The 23,020-nt window shown below is 46.3% G+C and overlaps 1 protein-coding gene across 1 annotated transcript in view; it reads left to right on the forward strand.

The window, feature by feature from the left end:
• The window catches only part of PM20D1 (peptidase M20 domain containing 1), a 43,432-nt gene extending 20,490 nt beyond the window's left edge, over window positions 1-22,942 (forward strand). The window contains exons 2-13 of the mRNA XM_066261535.1: window positions 1,852-1,938; window positions 3,409-3,641; window positions 4,088-4,174; window positions 7,170-7,303; window positions 7,606-7,725; window positions 8,888-8,963; window positions 9,684-9,745; window positions 9,987-10,065; window positions 11,991-12,062; window positions 17,772-17,940; window positions 20,283-20,382; window positions 21,971-22,942. Of these exons, the coding sequence (XP_066117632.1) occupies window positions 1,852-1,938; window positions 3,409-3,641; window positions 4,088-4,174; window positions 7,170-7,303; window positions 7,606-7,725; window positions 8,888-8,963; window positions 9,684-9,745; window positions 9,987-10,065; window positions 11,991-12,062; window positions 17,772-17,940; window positions 20,283-20,382; window positions 21,971-22,094 (1,343 nt within the window). The 3' untranslated portion in view covers window positions 22,095-22,942. The remainder of the gene's footprint in view (window positions 1-1,851; window positions 1,939-3,408; window positions 3,642-4,087; window positions 4,175-7,169; window positions 7,304-7,605; window positions 7,726-8,887; window positions 8,964-9,683; window positions 9,746-9,986; window positions 10,066-11,990; window positions 12,063-17,771; window positions 17,941-20,282; window positions 20,383-21,970) is intronic.
• The last annotated feature ends 78 nt before the right edge of the window (window positions 22,943-23,020 follow it).

Consider the following 23,020-nt stretch of genomic DNA (forward strand, 5'->3'; position numbering starts at 1 on the left):
ATTTCAATGTCCTTTTTTATATTTGCTATCTCTTTATTTAGGTGTTCGTAATGACCATCTATTGTTGTTCTAATATCTTTGAGCATCCTAACAATCGTTATTTTAAACTCTGCATCTGGTAATTTGGTTATATATGACTCATTCAGGTCCTTTTCTGGGAATTTTTCTTGATTCATTTGTGTTGCATTTCTCTGCCTTCTCATTTTGTCTGTGTAAAAGAAGGTTTTGGCCACTGGAGTCCACTGGGTATGGCCTCTGTGTTCCCTAGGTGTGGTCTGTCTGCAGGCCCGCCACCCCCTCTACTGTTGCTGCCTAGGGCATTTGGGTATGGGCGTTGCCGGTGCCTGCCCACTGGGCTGTTGCTGTGGTTTCCGCCTCTCTTTCATGGGAGTGGCTGTGATCTCGTGCTCGGGTGTACAAGCCTCGGTGGCCTTGGCCTTCGCCCCGCCCCTGTGGGTGGGGTTATGCTCGGTCCTGTGGGCAGGGTAAGCACCTTTGCTCCACTGCAGGTCTCCGCCTGATTCTGGGCTTTCACCCCGCCCCTGCAGGAGGAGCCCACTCGTGAGAGGGCTGCAAGCCTTTGCTCCACAGGCCAGGCAGACTGCGTGCCCATGCTCAGTAGTGGACTCTGCCTGTTCTGGGCTTTTGGCTCCACCCCCACGGGAGGAGCCAGCTCCCAAGTCAGGCCACAAGCCTTGGTTCTGCCGGCAGGGCAAGGCTGTGCTCCTGCGTCCTTGCTCAAGGGTGGATCTCCGCCCCTCTGGGGCTCCTGCCCTTCCCCCACAGGCTGGATTGCAGGCAGCCCACAGCTGGGCTTGACCACTTTTGCACGTCCCCTCCTCCCCAGCCGGGCAAGACTGAGCTCACACCTGGGCCTCAGTGGTGGCCAGCCAGCTTCCGCCCTTGCCAACAGAACTGTGCTTCCGCATCCCACCACCGCCCGCCCTCTGGCGAGCCCTCAGCTGTGTGGGTGGGGACGCTGCAGCTCAGACCTTAAGACTCACTACTGTAGTCCTGAAAGCTCCCTCCTTCTAAGCGACTCTGCTCTGAGTGCCACGGGAGAGCTTGTTTGGCTGGTGTCCTGCTTCCCTTTGCTGGTATTTTTGTTTCCAGGGGAAATATTTACTTCAGATTTGGGGAGTGACCCATCCCAGGGGTTAGGGTGGCTGTCCCTCAAAGTGTTTCTCCCTGTGCCTCCTAGATTACACTCTCTTCCTGCTACTCCGGTCCTCTCCTCTCTCCCTGTCCCCTGGAGCCCCTGGTGAGTGGTTGTGAGAGAGGTTTTCTGCGCGGTCCCTTTAAGAAGAATCCTGGGTCTGAGAAATCAGTCTCTTTCTCACAAACAGTATCCTGTCTTGTTTCCAGCTAGATATTGTCCATATGCCTCTTCTAGGTTCTGGGGCTGCAGGCTGGGGCTTTGTTCCTGGGACTCAGGACCCTCCTCTCTCTGCTAAACTCACTTTCCGCTATGCGAGTCTCTCCCAGCTGCCATTCACTCTGGGGAGCTGGGCAGCCCTCTCCGCATTTCCGCTTTTCCTACCAGTCTCACTGTGGCTTCTTCAGTGTTCCTTGGTTGAAGAGTCCTCTTAGTTTAGTCCAAAGTTGGTTTATCCAGATGATGGTTCTTAAAATTAGTTTGTAATCCACTTTGGTTCTGGGAGGTGGAAGTTGGTATGTCCACCTATTCCATTGCCATCTTGTCTTCCCAGCAGTACCTACTTTAAAGGATTGTTTTCCTCTCCACAATAAGATAATAAATGTAAAAGGTGTTTTCATGCACAGAGGACCATGGTAAACACAATGGCTTTCATCATCTATGATCTCTCATCTCTGACTCCCTGACTCTGACAGGTGCCATCCAGATTCCAACAGTATCTTTCAGCCCTGGGAAGTACAACACGACAGCCCTGACTGAGTTCGGAGAATACATTCGTAAAGGTCAGCCACAAACTGTACAAAAGGAGTGGGAGAGTTAGGACTGGGGACACAGTTCTTTACCAAGGCAATAAAAAGGTTTATTTCAGGACTGACCAAAGGGCAGTCTAATTCCCAAGCATCTCTTTTGAGTTTGTTCATGGTAGGGAAGGATAGAAGGGAGAATCCAGGAGTTGGAGTGGAGGCAGAAGAGAAACTAAGATTTGCCCCTTGAAGAACTAATGTGCATAGCTGTTGGGTTGGAGCTTAAACTCTCCCAATCCTTTGCCTTAATATGTGTTAGTCAATATGCAAAAAGTAGGACTAGGAATTCATTCTTCCTGTGCACATTTCCAGAATTATGCCCCATGCTTCCCCTCCCTGCTCCATCTCCATACAAATACCTACAGACACTCTCCACCTACCCAGGCCCTATTCCAGAAACATCACTGTCACATTTCTGAGCTTCAAACAGTCAACGAGCTTGAGTGATCACACTGCTCCTCTCTCCTTACCCCTACTGCCCATGAGCTGGAGAATGAGTCAAGGGGGAAAAGGAGATTTGGAACTCCTCCCACACCATGTGAGAAGATCATGGAGAGTTGTAAGGCCACCTTTCTAAATCAGATAAAAAGTACCTCTTCTAGCATTGTCAAGGGTGAGAGAAGGTGGCCTACGGACAAGTAGCCCCTCTAACACCCTGGGACAGGTGGATCTGAGATCAATCTCCAGCAGCCAGGCTGAGGCCAGGTTGAAGTCTACTAAATAAGAGACAAAAATACAGAAATAAATGTACAGTAACAATAAACTAGACAAGCTGGCTGACAAAATAAAAGCATATTCTACTTTGGGCTTTTGTTTTCAGGTATCCACATTGGTATTTGCGGATTCTTCCAACAAAGCCCAGTGGGAGAGCACAGTTTTTGTTCCCATGTACCTAAGACCACCTGTGTTAAGCCTTATCTATAACCTGAATAATTGACACTGGGAACTTTCATACTTGGATGCAGCAGTGTGGCATTGTACTGGACAGAACAACCTTTTATGTCCATATAACACAAACAGTAGGAGTGTTGGTTTTTAAAAGAAAATGTCTCTGATTTATTTTATATATATATTATGTTTGGTTCCAAGTAATTTGGATACTGGGGTCTACTATATTCAAATTTTAACATATCCCTAATTTGCATAGCCCTATAACGTGTACCTGTGATAGCATGTTATCTAGGTCAGACCAAGCCAGAGCTGGCACTGTTGACTGTCATGATGGTGGAATCCTGATGTGCATGTCATTACACAGCAATGGCACATTAAAATATGGGGAAGAGGAATTTCAGATTGTGTGGGCAAATCAGAATTCAGACTGGCCATGTCCCAGAAGGCTTTCTACAGAAAGCTACATTTTTTTAAAGGGCAGGGGCACTAAATGGTGGGAAAACCAAAGGAAACTTAAATCTGGCTTTGTCTCCCTGCTTTTCATTCCTTTGCTTCTAGTCTTTCCTACTATGTTCAAAACCAGCTTTATCCAGCATGAAGTTGTGGGCGGATACAGCCACCTGTTCACTGTCCGAGGCTCGGACCCAAGTTTGCAGCCCTACATGCTGCTCGCTCACATTGACGTGGTGCCTGCCCCTGACCACGGCTGGGAGGTGCCCCCGTTCTCTGGGTTGGAGCGTGATGGCTTCATCTATGGTCGAGGAACACTAGACAACAAGAACTCTGTGATGGTCTGAAATGCTATGTTCCCTCTGCCTTGGGGCCCTAAAGATCAACCCAGGATGGGGGGATGCTCAGCTCACCTCTGGGAGGCAGGAGGTTATTAGGGTAGAAAGAACCAGGTAGGAGACCTGGGTTCCAGCCATCAATTTGTCACTTCCATTTCCTGGGCTTTGATTTCTCAGCCATGAAATAGAGTTTAGAGTAGATGACTCCCAGGGACCCTTTCAACTCTGATGTTGATAAATTTATCCTTTTGGCCAGATGGTAAAGGTTTTATGCAGAGCTCTGCTTTCCTACATGCCATCCCCTGGCACAACTTGAATTGGTCATCTTTAAAGAGAGTGTTCAATCCTAGTTGGAACAGCCCTGATGTAGGCACCTCAATGGCTCTCATGCCCTGGTACTCCCACTTAGGTAACCCTTTTTCCTCTTCTGTTGTGCTTCTGTCCTGCAGGCAATCCTACAGTCCTTGGAGCTCTTGCTGATCAGAAATTACATCCCCCGAAGATCTTTCTTCATTGCCCTGGGCCATGATGAGGAGGTAGAGCCTCTTCATCCTATACCTACTTATCTCTGGGACCCCTATTGGCCAGGGACAGTGGCAGGGGGTCTTCACCCAGTCCAGCTTGCTCCCCAGCGGCAGGGTCTTCAGGACATGATGTGGTGGTTTGCCAACTTTTATGTGTGTCTGTGTGCCAGAACTACCTAAGGCTCTTGACCAAAATGCAGATTCCTGAGCCTTGTGTCATAGATCTGAATTTGCTTTTAAAAGACTATTTTTTGGAGCAATTTATAGAGCATTTTACAGCAAAATTGAGAAGACGAAGAGATTTCCCATATTCTCCCTGCCCCCACATTCATAGCTTCCCCCATTATCACATCGCCGTCCCTCACCAGGGTGCCACGTTTGTTACAATTGATGAATCTACGTTGACACATAATCACCCAAAGCTCATAGGTTGCATTAGCAGGTGTCCCCAAACTATGGCCCGCGGGTTGCAATGCGGCCCCCTGAGGCCATTTATCCAGCCCCCACTGCACTTCTGGAAGGGGCACCTCTTTCATTGGTGGTCAGTGAGAGGACCACTGTATTTGGCAGCCCTCCAATGGTCTGAGGGACAGTGAACTGGCCCCCTGTGTAAAAAGTTTGGAGACCCCTGCTAGGGTTTGCTCTCGGTGTTGTACATTCCACAGGTTTGGACAAATGTATAATGACATGTATCCACCATTATTGTGCCATACAAAGTTTTTTCACTGCCTTAAAATCCTCTATGCCAGCGGTTCTCAACCTGTGGGTCTCGACCCCGGCGGGGGTCGAACGACCAAAACACAGGGGTCGCCTAAAGCCATCGGAAAATACATATTTCCGATGGCTTTAGCCGCTGAGAAGCCACGCTACCATCTGCAGCAGCGCTATTCAGCTTGAACGCACGCCATTATGGTCATGCGTTCCAAACTGAATGCCTGCGGTCATGCACAGATGTGATTGCATCATCCGTCCGGGGCCTAAGGGGCGGGGGCGGGGGGGGGGGGAGTTCCACAGTCCATAGCAGTGCATTACGTGTGTCCGGCACTTGCTGACGTCATCAGTGGGCGGGTGCAGCAAGCGCCAGAGGACAGAAACCTAGGAGGCGGAGAGCCAAGAGAGCCTGCGAGACAGCCTGCTGGTGTAAAAAAGGTTAATAATGTAAAAACAGTACACACAATACTGTGTAAGTGTAAGGTGCTTTGTGTGTAATCATTACACAGTACACAAAGCAGCTTACACTTATACAAAGCACCATACATTTACACAGTGTGAACTACATCGGTCTTATACTATAAGAGACCACTATAAGATGTAGTTCACACTGTTCCCCAATGTATAATTATCTTCCATATCTCCCACTATTTTCCCATATTCTGAATGAGGAAACTGCTGAAATAAGCCGTTTCCGGCATTGAATCCGCCTCCTATTGATTTCATTGGGAGTGCGGTGGATTTTGTGGAAGAGAGCTCCCGAGAATCTCGGGTTACCACATAGTCCTCCGCAGCCTCCTTTTGATTTCAATAAGAGGCGGAGAAATGATAGTTTCTGACACATTTCTTCCTCTCCTATTCAAGTCAATGGGAGGCCGCAGTAGATTCCACTCAAATATAGAGCATGTTGCTTAATTTTTTCCACGCTAGAACTTTTCCTAGAGCAGAAAAATTCCAAAGGTGGAATCCGCCACCCCCAATAGACTGAAAGAGGCCTCACACTGAGGAATCTCACACTGAGGAATCTGCTGTGCGGATTCTGCAGTGTAAAAGATCTGCCTCCTATAGAAGTCTATTGGGGGTGGCGGATTCCACTTTTGGAATTTTTCTGCTCTAGGAAAAGTTCTAGCGTGGAAAAAATTAAGCAACATGCTCTATATTTGAGTGGAATCTACTGCGGCCTCCCATTGACTTGAATAGGAGAGGAAGAAATGTGTCGGAACTGCATTTCTGCCGTACAGGGGATCTCTCTTCTGCGGAATCCACGGGTCTCCCATTGAAGTAAATGAGATGTGGATTCCACCGCAGAAACCGCTGCTTTATAGTGTGAAAGAGCCCTGAAAGATACCATGCTGTGCAGAAACTGCAGTGTATCCTATGATGTAGTTCACACTGTTCTATATGGAAAACTTGCCACTAATCTGGAAAAAAAAGATCCATTAGTTAAGCAGCTATTTACGGAATGGTAGCCCCAATACACTAGGTAAGGAGGTCCATTAGTAATAAATATTTATCAACATATAATTAAATATTGTTTTGTGATTAATCACTATGTTTAAATTTTTGATTTGTAGCAATGAGAATACATAATGCATATCAGGTATTTACATTCCGAATCATAACTGTAGCAAAATTACAGTTATGAAGTAGCCACCAAAATTATTTTTTGGTTTGGGGTCACCGCAACATGAGGAACTGTATTGCGGGGTCACAGCATTAGAAAGGTTGAGAACCACTGCTCTATGCCATGCCTATTCATCCATCTCTCCCTCCTCCAACACCTAGCAACCACTGATCTTTGCCTTTTCCAGAATGTTAGATAGCTGGAATCACACAGTATATAGCCTTTTCAGATTGGCTTCTTTCACAGAATGATGTGCTTAGATCTGAATTTTTAACTAACTCCCTGGTAATACCAGAGGCAGGCAGGTGGTCCATCAGCTAAACCTGGAGAAACATTGATGTGATGGAGAGAGAACTAACAGGGAGATCAGTGAACATGTTGTATCTCCAGTGATGCTGCTTACTTTGACCCTTGGCAACTTACTTTATTCTCTGGGTCCCAGCTTCTTTGTGAAATGAGGGGCATTTGTCCCTTCCAGCTCTGACATTCGCAGAATCTGTGGGGCAGTATTGTGCGGATCCCTGTCCCCCACCCTCTCCTCCAAGGAAGGAGACTGGGCAGGGAGGTACTGGAGCCCCTAGCTAAGCTGCATGGGTCTCCATTAGCTATCTTTGGAGGTCTGGCTAAGAATATCTGCAGGTGAGACTGTGATTCTGGCTTCAATATCTGCAGGTAACTGGTGCAGATGGGGCTCAGAAGATCTCAGCCTTGCTACAGGCAAGGGGTGTCCAGGTCTCCTTTGTCGTGGATGAGGGTAGCTTCATCTTCGATGGTTTCATTCCCAACTCCAAGAAGCCCTTTGCCATGTGAGTAAAGCAACCCACCCCCACCTTGGGAGGTATTCTCACCCATCTGAGATTAACCCGGCCTGGTATCTGTAAACCATACTGAAACAACTCTATATTTTACTCCTCATGCTTAAAATCTCTGAGCTTCAGGCTGTTCTGGGCTCTCCTTTCCCCTCTTTCTCTTAAAGTGTATATTTCTTTACATAGCATGAAGCGGACCTCCCAGCCCACCAGCCCACTATGCAGATTGGCATATGGACCTATGGGATCATTCAGGGTAGGAGGAAATTACGAGGGCCCTCTCTGATCCTCTCCTGCAGGATTGCAGTCTCGGAGAAGGGTATGCTTAACCTCATGCTGCAAGTAAACGTGACTTCAGGCCACTCTTCAATTCCTCCAAAGGAGACAAGCATTGGCATCCTCGCAGCTGCTGTCAGCCGGTGAGCAACCCCTTGCCAGACTCAAGGTGGAAGACCTGGCACTTCCCACCTTTGAGTTTGAGGAGGCTAAGCTTCCTGCCCCGAAGCTAGGCTGAGAAGCCATCATGAGGGCTGCAGGGAGGACAGAGCCACCAGTATCTAGGCAAGATTTAGAGGTCGAAAGGGGATCTACCCACATGGCAAACAAAGACCAGGAAGCAAAAGCTAGCTCAAGTAGCTGGAATAGTCCAGGGTCCAGAACGGAAGTTAGAAGTGCAAGCTGGCTATGCTGTACACTGTAGAAACTCTCCAACTGTCCTGATAAGAGGACAAAGGTAAATAAAGGATGCTGGCTGCGGGTGAGGACAGCAGGGTCTGTACCAGCAGCACTCACCTCTACCTGGTTTGTTCTGTTCTGTTCTGTTTTGTTTCCTTAGAAAAGTGAGAACTTTATTTATTGAAGTAAATATTCAACTAATTATCTACCATGTTCAGGCTTTATGCCCAGTACTGTAGTAGGCATACAGTGGTGGAAAAAACAGATAGTCCCAACCATGGTCTGTTGGCTCAGTGGTAGAGCATCCACCTGCATGTGGAAGTCCCGGGTTAGATTCCTGGTCAGGGCACACAGGAGTAGTGCCCATCTCTTCTCAATCCTCCTCCTCCCCTCCCTTCTCCTCCTGCAGCCATGACTCAATTGGTACCAGCGAGTGGGCCCCAGCACTAAGGATGGCTCCCTGCTGCCTCAAATGCTAAAAATAGCTCTCAGTTGCCAAGCAATGGAGCAACAGCTCCAGATGGGCAGAGCATTGTCCTGTCAGGGGCTTGCCCAGTGGATCCTGGTTGGGCACATGAGGGAGTCTGTCTCTCTGTCTCCCCTGCTCTCGCTTAATTAAAAAAAAAAAAACCTTTCCTCAAGTAACTCACAGTTAGTGGAGGAGACTGACAATTCTGCCACAGTCTGATAAATGTTATGGACATAATAGATAGAGACAGCTCCTGCTGGTGGCGAAGACGTGGTCTTGATTGTGCTTTGAGATCTTTGAATGGTTCATTGGTGGAGGTGAATATTAGACCTCCTGGCCAGGTCTGTTGAAACATCTTGTCTCCCTCCTTCTCCCCCTCAGACTTTTGATCATTGACTGGGGTTGGGTAAGCCTTGAGAACTCCTTTTCTCTTACAGACTGGAGCAGACACCAATGCCGAACATGTTTGGAAGTGGGCCATTGACGATAACATTGCAGGAACTGGCTAATGAGGTGTGGAAAAAAGTCTCACATATTACTGATCAGCTGTGGAAGAGGACGAAGGGTGGCAAGAAGTACCCTTTAGAGCAGGGGTCCCCAAACTACGGCCCGCGGGCCGCATGCGGCCCCCTGAGGCCATTTATCTGGCCCCCACTGCACTTCCGGAAGGGGCACCTCTTTCATTGATGGTCAGTGAGAGGAGCATAGTTCCCATTGAAATACTGGTCAGTTTGTTGATTTAAATTTACTTGTTCTTTATTTTAAATATTGTATTTGTTCCCGTTTTGTTTTTTTACTTTAAAATAAGATATGTGCAGTGTGCATAGGGATTTGTTCATAGTTGTTTTTTTTTTATAGTCTGGCCCTCCAACGGTCTGAGGGACAGTGAACTGGCCCCCTGTGTAAAAAGTTTGGGGACCCCTGCTTTAGAGTAATAAAAGGGCCCTACTGCTTACCATGCTCTGCCCACTCCCACTAATTCTCAGCCAGAGGCTGAGCCAAGACACAAGGATCTGGCTTGTTCCTTGGGGTTCTTGGTGCTTCTCTGAGACCTTAAGACCTAACACATCCAAGCACCCTTCAGGAGCTGGTTCCCATTCAAGAGGTAATTTCCACTTATCCTTGATGGCCCTCAAGGCAGAGCTAAAGTAGGAAGAGACCTCAGATCTCAGGTACAGTGACCCTGTTATGCTGATAGCTCTGAAATCCTGCTGACTTGGTTCTTTCTTTCAGCTTTCCTTCCCTGCCAATATAGTCTTGAAATACCTGTGGCTATTTTGGCCCCTTGTAAGCAGGTAAAGTTTTAGCTTTTTTTCCCTCATATCCCCCACCCACATCTACCCAGTCCCCTATCCTTGGCTTAACTGGATCTGACTCATAGTTGTCCTTCAGCCACTAGACACTATTTGTAATTCACATACAGGACGTCCCTCCTAGTCTTAAAGATCTCTAAGGTTCAGGAAAGTGGGTGATCCTCCAACCCTCCATATTTTTCTTTCCATTAGGAAACGTCTGACCTTAGTCCTTTTGCTTTAGATTAATGGAGAGAAATTATTTCACCAATGCACTGGTCAGAACCACCACGGCAGTCACCATGTTCAATGCAGGGGTCAAGGTAACATCATCTGGTTCCTACCATATACCTTTTCCTCGCTACGTACCCAGCCCTCATTCCTTGGCTTTACTCCCTGGCTTCTCTGTCCTTCTCTGGCTACAGCTGGAATAATAGGAAGGCCCAGTACTGAAGTGCCCTGTATCATCAGTAGGGTAAGCCTCAAGAGCAAGAGTTCTAGCTGAGGTCTACAAACTCTCTGAAATTGCTGGTCAGATTTTGTATATTAGTATTTTAAGGGGTGTCTATGATCTCCTTCAAGTTCTTTGGGTTGTACAAAAAACAAACAAACCATTATTCTAGTATGAGGAGGGTTTATTTGGGAGTTAATTCTTGTGTCCCATACTCATTTAACATGTTATATATATAATATTTACCTAGCATTTTGGTCATATATACTAAAAGTTTCTAACCTTCCTACTATCAAAGCTCTTTTTTTTATTATTTTTTCTCATATTTTGGCACATATATCCACCTAACAAATTTAATGGGTGATTAATGTATTTTCCCTAGTGTTTCCCTGAACTGAAAAGAGAATTTCGCCTGCCATTTATAAAATCTAACATTTGGGATGTAAACAGCACTTAAAATATACACATTGTCACTCCCAAAATACACTAAATATTGGGTGGCCTTAGCAAACAAATTCTATTTGAGGTTTGCTTTTATAGAAACAAGTTTCAGGTGAATAATTTTTTGATTAATTTTTATTCTAAGAAATATGTTTCAGCAAATTAGTCTATTTCCAGTTGAACTGGCCACTCATGGGCATCACTGTTTAAAGTAAGTCAGGACATGCTATTTAGCATGGGTGTAGACCTTTTTGAAATTGTGAAAGGAGACAGACCATTCGTTTTATTATAAACACCACCAACACTACTGCAAGTAGCACCATTCATGTAGAATATAGTGTAGCCTTGTGGAGCTCTGGTAATCTGGAGCTCAGGTTGAGTAGAAGTAAATGAGACCTCAGAAATAATTCCTGGCATAACTGACTGGAGTTTCCAATATGTCAGCCAGACTGGAGCTGTCTTTACCAGCTGCCTAGGGTGTCCAGCAAAATAATAGTACTGTATCCTTGCATTTAATGGTGGGGGGGGGGGTTTGTACAGAATACTGTAACATTTATTATTCCACTTGATCTTCCTAACAGCTCCATGAGTATTATTGCCCCAATTACCATCTGAGAAATGGAAGTACGAAGAGGTTGTAATTATTCAAAATCAGACATCTAATTTGTAACAGCACAATTCTCCTGTCCCTACTCTGGTGCTTTTTTGTACCATACCAGTTCAAAGGAAGATATGCAATTGGGGAATCTGTTTTCTCATGGCCTTTGAAGGGGGAAAATATCCCTCCATAGTTTTACTCTCTTTAGTTAGTCCTGGGTTCTTCTGGGGCAGTCAAAGAACAGAGTCATATTTCACAGCTGGATGTGGGATATCACCGGCAGCGGCAGCGGCAGCACTGCCATGATTCCCCTCGGGTATCAGACATGTGTGATGGGGTCTGCAGAGGCTCTGGGGGCCCTGTTCTAGGGAAGCACACTAACTCTTGCATAAAAGTCCAGGGTACCCTGGGAAAGAGAGTGTGCACAGAAGACTGCCAATGGTGCTGCCCAGGGCCCAAACAGAGATGCTGGGCATCACAGGGAATACAGTCTTACTCTGAGTGGTTCTCCCTGATGCCCTCCAGACCCGAGAAAGACGAAGCTCTGCCCTACAGCGGAGACACACCTCTAGCTCTGAGCACAGCCACATGTCAAGGGTCCAGGAAAGACAAGAGGCCAACTGGAAAATTAAGCTCCAGACCTTGAAATCAAATCCTCTTCCTCTCCCCCTACTGGTGGTAGTTGGCATTTACTGGATAGGGATAAGGTGTGGAGATTTGAGACTGGCTCAGGACAGGTTTTGTGGTTCTTCCTCTAGATGAATGTCATCCCCCCAGTGGCCCAGGCCACAGTCGACCTCAGGATTCACCCTGCACAGACAGTCCAGGAGGTACGTACCATATGTTCCTAATGACTGGTTAAGCATCAGGAAGTGTGGCCCTGGGCACTGGGATTAGCTGCTATCCAAGGAATGGCCCAGTCTCTTGTTTATCAAAGGTTTCCTATGCACCAGGCACTTGGCTAGGATAGGAGATCTCTGGTTTGGTAGAACTTAAGAGTTTGTGGGTGGGCAATAAATACTAATAAATGATAATAATAGTAGCAAATATAGTGGGCTTGCTTTGCATGTGGCATTGTCCGAAGATATACACACTCATTTAATTCTCACAACCACCCTATAAGGAAGGAATTGTATTATCCTCACTTAATATAGAAACTGAGGCACAAGTAGGTAACATCCCCAAGATTAGCCATCTAACGGCCTAGTTCCAGACTCTGTTCAGTGCTCTCAGCTACCACACTATGCTGTGATGATAACAATTTGGGATGAACAAATGAAAATAGGACCTGATCAAAGAAGGGAACTGATGCTACCCTGTGAGGGTCAGGAAAGTCCAGTAAGGATTGGAAATTTGAGCTGGGACTTAAAGGACATATAGGACTTTGCCAGAAGTAAGGCATTCAGAGGAAGGCTAAAGTCAAGTAAAATTGAAGAGTAGGATAAATTGGGGGAAGTGAAGAGAGATGGAAACGGAGGTATAGTTTGGAGATCGAGGCCTTGTATGTCATGCCAATGTGTTTGGGTTCTCATCTGTGGACAGAAGGGAACTGTCAGAGGTCTTCAAACAGGGCAGTGATCTGCTCAGGTTCGTTTTTAGGGAGGTAAGCTGGCCACAATGCAGAGGAAGTGCTAGAGTAGGAGGAGACAGAGAGCTGTGGGACATCTCAGGCAGTGGGTATGAAGGTCTCAACTGAGGCCATGGTCATGGGGTGGAGAAGAGGGTGCCCACAAGTTGTGTGAGAGAGATGAACATGGGCGAGAGAAAGGCGGGAGGGCTCCAAGTTTTTTTCACCTGGGTAGTTGGCCAAGTGCCTTTAACCAAGACTGGGAATTGGAGAAGAGCAAGTTCATAGAGAAATATAATGGTTCAGAAGGTTGAGAAGCTCATAATGTATGAATAGACAATTATAAAAACCTCAGGTCTGGAGAGCAGACGAACTAGAGATACACACTAGAGTGCTATTAACATGATTGAAGTCTCTAGTGTCAATAAAATCACACAGAAAGGATGTGTACAGTTAGGAAAGGGTTGAGGACAGAGCCTTGCAATGGTCTGCTACACATCAATTAAAAAATTATAATAGTGAATGTAAAATAGCAAATTGTGATGAGTGCTATGATGAAAAGGGACCTAGAGAATATAATGGGGAACCAGACCCTGTGTGGGCACAGAAAAGCTTCCCTACAGAAGTGACATTTGAGCTGGAAGCTGAAAGTGGATGTTTGATACCTACAGGGAAGGGCAGCTTATTTAAACATCAGGTTGAGCTAAAAAGAATTCAGAAGTTCAATCTGATCCTTCAGAAAGTGATCAAAAGAGGCAACTGAACCACTGTCAGGTAAATAATATGTTCCAGAATTAACAGTTAGGGGCAGGTGGAATTTTCTGGGTCACTGGCACAGATTATCAAGGGTCAGCCACACTTCGACATCTGGGGTCCTTTCTCCCTAAGTTCTTCCCCACAGAAAGTTTTTGTTTTGTCATACAGGGTGGGAGGCACAACATTCTTTGTGGCAGGATGAGGGGGCAGGGAGACAGGTTAACAGCCTGTCCAAAGTCACCCAACCATTCCGGGGGAGTTGGGTCCAGGGTGAGCCCTGGGCTCTGCTGCTTTTCATCAAGTGCCAACCTTTGTCCCCTCCCTGGGGGCTCGTAGGGCCAGGAAATCACTGAATTCCTCTCATTGAGCTTTTTTCCACCAGTTTTTTTCCAGCCTCATTCCAACTCTGTGCCCTTTCCAAGAGTTGTTTCCACCAGCTGGGGCTTTCATCTCCCCAAGCCTGGAACCCTTCCCTCCTCTCTAGTCCCTGCCACAGTGGCCTTCCTTCCCAGTCTATCTGATGAAAGCCCTGAATCCCTAGGCCCATCCTGCCCACCTGCCCAGAGAGGATGGAAAACCTCCATCATTCTGAAAACACTCCTCTCCCTCGTGCCCCAGTTCCATGCATCAGGGACACTCCCTGCTGGCCTGAGGGCCACAGGTACAGAGCCACAGGCTAATCCTGTGGAAACACAAACAGCTCCCAGAGTCCTCTTCCTCCATCTTTAACTGGTCTCTCCCATGTTGTGGATGTAGATAGGTCTCCATAGTCTATGTATGAGGAAAAGAGTCTTCAGAAATGTAATAGGGCACCATGTGGAAAGGAAGATTTGTTCTAAATGGGCCTCAAGGGATAGAAATAAGGCCACTGGAATATGCTTCAGGGAGCCCCCTCCTAATGGGGAGTTTTTAAATATGGCTCCTTTGTTGATAATAAGCTCCTAAGAGGCTGGATGTCCATTCATCTAGAAGGTAATATAGAAGGCCCCTTCCTTCCTTCCTTTCTTTCTTTCCTTCTTTCCTTCCTTTATTCTTTCCTTCTTTCCTTCCTTTCCTTCCTTCCTTCCTTCCTTCCTTCCTTCCTTCCTTCCTTCCTTCCTTCCTTCCTTCCTTCCTCCCTTCCTTCCTTCTTTCCTTTCTCCCTTCTTCAAATGTTTTTGAGTGGCTACTATGGGCTAGACTTTCTTTTTTTTTTTTTTAATTTTTTTTAAATTTTATTTATTCATTTTAGAGAGGAGAGAGAGAGGGAGAGAAAGAGACAGAGAGAGAGAGAGAGAGAGAGAGAGAGAGAAAAGAGAGAGTCAGGGGGGAGGAGCAGGAAGCATCAACTCCCATATATGCCTTGACTAGGCAAGCCCAGGGTTTCGAACCGGCGACCTCAGCATTTCCGGGTCAACGCTTTATCCACTGCGCCACCACAGGTCAGGCTAGACTTTCTTATAAGCACTTGGGAAAGTAGTGAGCAGGATGACCAAGATCCCAGGTCAGTGGTGCTTGCGGTCTAGTGGGGAAGACAGCAACCAGCAAGTAATGAAATGAACAAAGTGATTTTTTTTTTAAGACGTAAGTGTCACAAAGAAAAGTATAGGATGATGTGTCACAAAGTGATTTGTGGTTGGGGGTGGAGCAGCAGCAGCCTAAAATATAGTGTTCCATTCCCTCTGAGGAAGTATTTACATAGATACCCAAGAAGGAGCACAGACCTGGGGAGCAGCGTTCAGGCAGCAGAAGCTCAAACCTCTAGTTTCCACAGAGGTAAAATTCTGCTGGTTAATGGTGTATCTAGTACTGTATTATATCCTGTGGGGTATATGTAATACCAAAAAAAAAGGCAGAAGAAGAATGATTGTGCTTAGATGCTACAGGAAGCTGTATCTCAGTTCATTAGAAGGAAGACATTCGTAACTGAGTTGCTCAAAGGTAGAATGGAATATAACATGATGGGGAGTTTTCTTCCACTAGAAGTATTCAAGCACAGGCTGGGTGACAAGCTGTCATGGATGTTGTAATGAGCAGCCTTACAACAGGACAGAAGCTGGACTCACAGCAGGATGGAAGCTGGACTTACCAAGTTTTCAGTATCCATTGTCTTTGCTTTCAACAAATTTACCGTTCCCTTGAGAGGAAACTATATCTAAACAGAAAACAATACGCTGTTGTGGTAATGTGCACAAGCATGGAGAAATGAGAGATTCATGTGCTCTCAAGTAACTTGGGGGTCCCTCTTACCATTGATGAGCCCCTCTTCCTAGTCCCATCCTTGTGCCTCTGATTATTGTCCAAGATATTTCCTCTATTCTAAACAGACAAATAGCAGCTTACACTTATTACTGAGTCTGTACTCTGTGCCAGACCCTGGCCTAAGCACATTACATATATGAATTCCACTAATGGTCACAACCACTTACCAGGTGGGTGCTGTTATTATCCACACGTTCACAGATGAGCAGGCTGACACACAGAGAGGGTGGGGCGCTCACCCCAGGCGATACAGCAGTAAGTGGCTGGCGAGGCACAGAGTTAGGTGTCATCCTCAGGTTCCGTGCATGTCCCTCTCCACATTCACACTGCCTCTTGCCTTTTCTCCATCAGTTTCATTTCCTACCTTCAAATTCTGGCTCAAAATTCATCCCATTAAGGAATTCATTTTAAATGAATGCCATCCTCTTGCTTGCTCCACTCCTCACCGCCTCAACCTGTATGTACTTTGGAAGCAGTTAAACATTATCTTTTGACATCTGACAGACGGGGTTCAAACACGCAGCCCAGCAGCACTAACTGTATAATCCTGGATAAGCCACTTAATGAGACAACGCCAAGTATTATTTTTATTGGTCCACATCTTTTAAATTTCATGCATTCAACATTGCTTGCATGCCTTTAATAGTCTTAGTTCTGGAAGTATAGAAATGAGGTTGACGCAGGACTTGCCTTGAGTCAAGAGTGTGGGGAGCCCCTGGCCAGCAGCTAGTGAGAAGATAGCTCTTGTGGCCTCTCACTGAGGGGGTCCAGCCTGCATGTCTGCTTCAATTTCTGGGGGCAGGAATCTAAGTCATTTGAATCAAGGGGGCAGCAGACACAGTCCCATCCCAACCTCCTCGTGCGTCAAGAATATGTCAAGACTATATATTTTTGTATTATAGTATTTGGGGCATAAGTGCTAGAGTGAGAATAAGTTCTGAGTCAACCACCTCCCCCACCCCTAATCCAAAAGCAGGATATTAGTTTAACTGAAATGGTGGTTTCTAAGCCAGAAGCAAGGACCTTCATTTTCTTATCAGACTCAGCTCCTAGCATGCTTCTAGGGGGCACTGGCCTAAAAGGGATATTCTTGGGATAATGTTCCCATTTAGGTGATCCCCAGCTATGGGACACTCCCGTATCTAGGACAGAGGCAGTTCTAAAGCAACTGCTGATCAGATGGGTTGGGACTGGTGCTGGGGCTTTCCCTGCGTGGCTGGGGAGGTTTGGGGGCCACCTTAAGCAGCCTCCTAGGCCATTCCTACATGGCTCCATGTGACCTCATCCTCAGCATCTGCTCTTCATCCTGCCAGAACTTTGCAAGATTCAGCTCTACTCATTTCAGACTGAGTTCTCTAGGAGCTTCCTTAGGTTCCTTCCTGAGGAAAAGAGGCAAAGAGAGAAAACTTGAATACCAGTCCCCCAACTCCTGACTTTTTGGCTGTGTTGAGCTCATCTTCCTGGTTCCGATGCAGTTAGTTACAAACAGGAAGCAGAGATGCCCAGTGGGGAAAGCAGTGTGTGTGACCTGTATCATCACCTATCCGAGACTATTCCAGGTTGAAGTGAGGTCATCACATCTAATCCCTTGTCTTTAGATGGTTGAGATTAGCATTCTGCTGACTCTTCTACAATCTTACTCAGCCCATGGCCCCCAACCTGAGGGAAAGACCCATCATTTTCTGGTTTTCCAATTCCCTACCTGCCTCATGGCTGTGAGGCAAGTCTCTCAAACATGTAACCTAAATTGATTATATAAACATGTAAACTCAATTGCAGACTGCTTTCCATGAAGACCTGGCTCTTGAATCTCCTATAGCCAGTTGGCTGAAATTAGGTCTCAGTGCTAAAATGAGTCTCCTCTGTAACTCCAGGACTCTGCCTTGCTCAAGAGAAATCAGGACTATTTAAATCCCTATAGTACTTGGATAACAAATCAGTAAGAAAACAAACTTTCCTTATGTCCTCCCTGGAGGTTTTAGAACTAGTCAAGAACATTGTGGCTGATGACCGGGTTCAGTTCCATGTGTTGAAAGCCTTTGAGCCCGTGCCTGTCAGCTCCTACGATGATCAAGCCTTTGGCTACCAGCTGATCCGCCAGACCATACAGTCCATCTTCCCGGGAGTCAACACTATTGTCCCAGGTAATGACTTCATCAGCTGCGGCTGGAGGGAGGTGGGGGCTGGAACTGTTTCCTATTCACTGTCCACTGCTCCACCCCCATCCCAGCTGTTGAGCCTGAAAACAGCTGGCTGCTTCCCCTCCTGATGGGACTGGAGCTGTGTCCCCCACCCCCTTCCCCGGAGTGGAAGTGAGAAAGCAAACAGGAAAGGAGCAGAAACAATAAATTAGGTCAAGTCAAGCATGAGTTCTTGCTTAACCTAGACCAGAATGAATGGAGGAGAGGATTGGCCAGACTCCCCCTCCCCTGGAAGAATCACAGAGGGAACCAAGTTCCCCCCAGTCTAGTTCTGATCCATCCTAGGATACAGCTTAGCAGCAGTGCTCAAAATCAGAAGCCCAGCAACAACTTATGGTCCACACCATTTATATTTACTCCCTTCTCTCCCAGCAACAGTACGTCTCTGTAACTTCCCCAGTGTTCAGCACACTTTCCAAATCAACCAGGCTATTTAGACAATGGTTCTTGAATTTAAGAGTGGAAGAAGATCCCCCTAGAGAATTTATTAAAATGTAGATTACCTGGATTTATTTCCAAAGACTTGAGTTAACCAACTCTCGAGAGGATCCTGGAATCTTCATTTTAGGCAGATACCCCAGAGGAGTCTAACACCAGGTGATGGCTGACCACAGTTTGAGAATCTCTGGTCTATGGTGTGAGGAGGAAAGTTCTTCTAACGCGAAGAACTGGGTCCAGTTTCTTTTTATCTAGGTTTAGTCATGGATTCTCTCAAATATTGTTTAAGCTCATACTTAGGACCTACCCCTCTGCTTGGCATGAGCCCCTAAAGAGCTTTCTATGAAATTCTACATCCACAAACTCAGGCGTGAAAAAAAGCAGCCTTGTTTTTTTTTTTTAATCAACTTAAATCTGACTATAAACCTCACTCCTCAAGAAATTCAACCTCAGACATTAATGAGGCCTCCAAGGATCTCCTACCACTCCCACTTTGAATCAGGCCTTCAAGGTTTTAGGTAGCAACATAGCATTCAAGTCCCTTGGTCAATGGTCATTGGTCCTTGCAGTTAACTCTGAGACATCCATTGTCCCAACATACTTCAGGTTGGAGATATCCTCTGATTCATTCCCTGTCCTATGTGGATCTTTGGCTCTAGGTCTAAGATCCCACGTCCCTGAGACACCAAGCAGCCATCCCCTCTCTGGTCTGCCACCTCCTCAGACTCCTGCTACAGAGCAGGGCCAGGGTCCCCGCCATCCAGGGACACTGGCCCTCACCATCCCATATTCTCCTTTCTTGGCCCTCAAAGGCTCCCTGCCTTACCCTCTCCCTCCTAGGGCATCTTCCATAATCCCATTGACAACCTTAGGCTTTTACAGAGAAAAGGTAGGCAACAATCAACTGGCAGAAATCCCCAAAGCAAGGAACTGTGAAGAGCCTAGTTACCTGTCTAAAACCAGGAGGGGAAATTGAACAAAGGGGAAGTAACCGTCTCATATCATCCCACTACACTTCAATCGATGCTTTCCAGGGGATCTGTTCCCAAAGAACACACCTATCCCCAGCTGGGGAGTTGGGAGGGCTGCTTCAGGAAAGTGAGACACTGGAGAATCTAATCCCATCTAATCCCCTGCCTTTAGATGGTTGAGATTAGCATTCTGCTGACTCTTCTACACTCTTACTCAGAGAATATCCTGGGACTTTCCAAACCTGAGATTTGACTCTCAGAAGACAGAGGGTGAGAATAACAGGAAGTCATGTTCCACTTTAAGAGGATTGCATTTTACAGCAGTAAAGTTACCCAAAGAGTGTTTACTTTTTATCTAGGATGATACAGAAGAAAGCTCAGGCAATAAAGAAGTGGTATTTAGATTTCTGGATAACTACAGGTGTGGGCAAAAATAGGTTTACAGTTGTGAGTAAACGAAACACAGAATTTATTCTTGTATTATATATTTTTTTCCTTATTAGTAACTATAAACCCACTTTTTCCCATTCCTGTAGATTTCTAAAATAGCCTGGCTATGGGTATGAAATAAAGTATTAGCCTCCATGGTCAACATGGAGGGAGAATACTTAACTTCAGACCTCAGACCATGCAAAGGATATCTCACTAATACCCTAGAGAGGAGCTTCCATGTTCTCGCTGAAATGGTGTCTCAGTAAGATTTTGACAATGGGTAGGTTAAATGACAAATATTCGTAGCTGCAGGCTCCCACGAGGGGCCATGCCTTGCTCTGCAGTAACCTAGGGGTCCTCATTTTCTAGCCATCCCAGTTACAACCACTTCCTTGGCTTGGTTGTTCACATAAAGCCCCCTTCCTCTTGATCTTCCCTTCCTAGGTACTTTTGTTGCCTACTCAGACAGCCGACACTATTCAAGCCTCACCACTAACATCTACAGGTTCAACCCCCTCTACATGCAAATTCAGGATCTCCATAGGTGAGTGAGTAGGACAGGTCTGATACAACTGACCTGTCCATTTCCCACCTCTTTCTCCTGAAAGTCCACAGAATGGGGAAAGGCCAGGGTTTACACAAACTAAAATGGAGACATTCTAGAACTCAATTGGTCAGCTTTCCTCATTGCCAGAGTCTTGCCACTACTCAGAATGTGTGTAAATTGGCCACTATTTTTCAAGGATAAGATTTTTTTTTTTAAGATGATTAGAGAGAACCTGGTGAAATTAGGACCCTTGAGTGCTAATCCCAGGTATTCCTCTGTTTCAGAGACTGCTTACCCTCTGGACTTCATTTTCTCTCCAAAGAAGGGGAGACTCCAGAGCTCTTGATTACCACTCAGTGAAATGCAGGCATATGTGAGGTCAAAGATAACACCTGCTTTGAATTATCAGAAAGAAATACACTAGCCCTGGTCGGCAAACTACAGCTCACGAGCCACACGCAGCTCTTTGGCCCTTTGAATGTGGCTCTTCCACAAAATACCACGTGCGGATGCTACCTCAATAAGGAATGTACCTACCTATATATAGTTTACGTTTAAAAAATTTGGCTCTCAAAAGAAATTTCAATCGTTGTACTGTTGTTATTTGGCTCTGTTGACTAATGAGTTTGCCAACCACTGCTTGACTATAGGAATCTAAGACATGATTACCCATTTTAACTGCTAATTTAATTGTGTGTGAGTTACTATTTTGTGGGCCCTTAAGGCAAATTTTAAACATGGAGTCTGGGAAGATGATTTCTGTTTACCTCTCTGCTCCTTGTCATATTCAGACCTCATTTCCTCACAGTAAGTCAGTTGCCAACAGAATGAAAATATTTGAATATGACTTAAGCACTGCTTTCATGGAATTTTTTTTGGGGGGTGTGACTTTTAGAGAGCGAGGGGGAAAGAAAAAGACATCAATTTGTTGTTCCGCTTATTCATGCACTCATTAGTTGATACTTGTTTGTGACCTGAGCGGGGATCAAACCTGTAACCTTGGCGTATTGGGACGATGCTCTAACCAACTGAGCTATCTGACCAGGGCCTTTGGTTTGTTTTTAATGAAGCAGTGGGAAGTTACTCTTTATTTCCTTTCATCTTTGAGGTTGCATGTAGAGTTTGGTTGCGTGTTGTGTTTTGTGTTTTGTAGAGGCAGATTGTGGGCATGAGGTCTGATAGTGAAGTTCCCAGGGGAAGTAAAGAACCCCATAAGTACCCTAGCAATTGCCCCCCCTAACCTCTTGTGCCCCTAGGAATGTGGGGGTGCAGTGGGAGCAGTGCTTGCTTAGAGATAAGTCTAGCTGGGGGCTGTGGCCTAAGAGAAGGAAGATTAGAAAGATTTCAGAGGAGAAATTTATTATAATTTGCCCCCATGGTTCTTTGACATAGGTTCCAATCCTGGAGAGATATGTCATAGGAAAGCTCACGTCTTACAAATGGCCTCTCTCACCGAGCCCACTTCCTGCCCGGAGGGTCAGAGGCCAGTGTTTCCAGGGGCTGTGGGGTGGCAGGTGCTCTCCAGGGGCACTTGTGCTTCAGCAGTGAGCTCTCCCCTTTCTTCCCCCAAATCTCTTTCCCTCAGCGTCCACGGAGTCAACGAGAAAATCTCAGTCCACGCCTACGAGACTCAGGTGAAATTCATCTTTGAGTTTATCCAGAATGCTGATGCAGACCAGCAACCAGTTCCTCACCAGCACGAACTCTGAGTTCCAGGAGCAGCTGGATCAGGGCGCCTGACCCGGGCCAGGACTAACACAAGGGAGAAAGCCAATGTTGATGAAACTTTGGGTCAGAACCACATGGTAATACATCACCACCTGCCTTGCTCACTCCTGAATTCCCCAAGAACAAGGTTAGGGGACAGCCAGCAGGAACCTAGCTTCTCCCTCCTCCTGCCATCTCCATCTTTCAACTGACCGGCATTGATTGCTGCCTTCTTGTCCGTCTTAGACGGTCCCTGGCCTGTCTGTCTCATGCTGATTATTTAACAGCTCCATACTACAGGCCTGACCTACCAAACGCAGATTTGAGAAATCTTAACCAGGTTTTACCTGCTGAAGGCATTTAATTTAGGTCACTCCTGCCAGGCTGCCTTCTCCATGGCTTATATAGTTCTTGCTGTAACTTTCTTTCACTTCCCCTCCCCCACCCGGTCTCTTCTTGGATTATTTAGCTGGCTCTTTGTCTCTCCTCTCCTGCCCCTACATCTCTTCCCCTACCCTTTAATTTACTCTGCAGTCAAATTGTGATACTGTTGGGAAAACAGCTGTGTTAGGCTTGCTCGCTTGCGCTTTGCACGACTAGTGCGTTAGCATGTGTGCATAGCTTATGTAAGGCTACAGGTGCTTTCCTTTGGGGTGGATTGCGGATTGCCTGCCTGCCTGCCTGCCACTGTGAGGGGCCCTTTTGCTGTTCCTTTGCCTGCTGCCATGAGAAGTGGTTTTCCTGCCCTTGTGAGAATCTACTGTATTAAACGGGAATGGTCCAACACTTTCTGGATTTGCAGTTTCTCTACTGTCTGCCCGAATCCAATGGGAACCTGCCTGGCCTCGGCCACCGGCATTACAGATACCGCCATAATTACACAACAGTTGGTCAAATAAAGTGTTCTATGCAGCATCAACTGGTCACT

This window comes from Saccopteryx bilineata, chromosome 2 (assembly GCF_036850765.1).
Source record: "Saccopteryx bilineata isolate mSacBil1 chromosome 2, mSacBil1_pri_phased_curated, whole genome shotgun sequence".
NCBI classification, from domain to species: Eukaryota; Metazoa; Chordata; class Mammalia; order Chiroptera; family Emballonuridae; genus Saccopteryx; species Saccopteryx bilineata.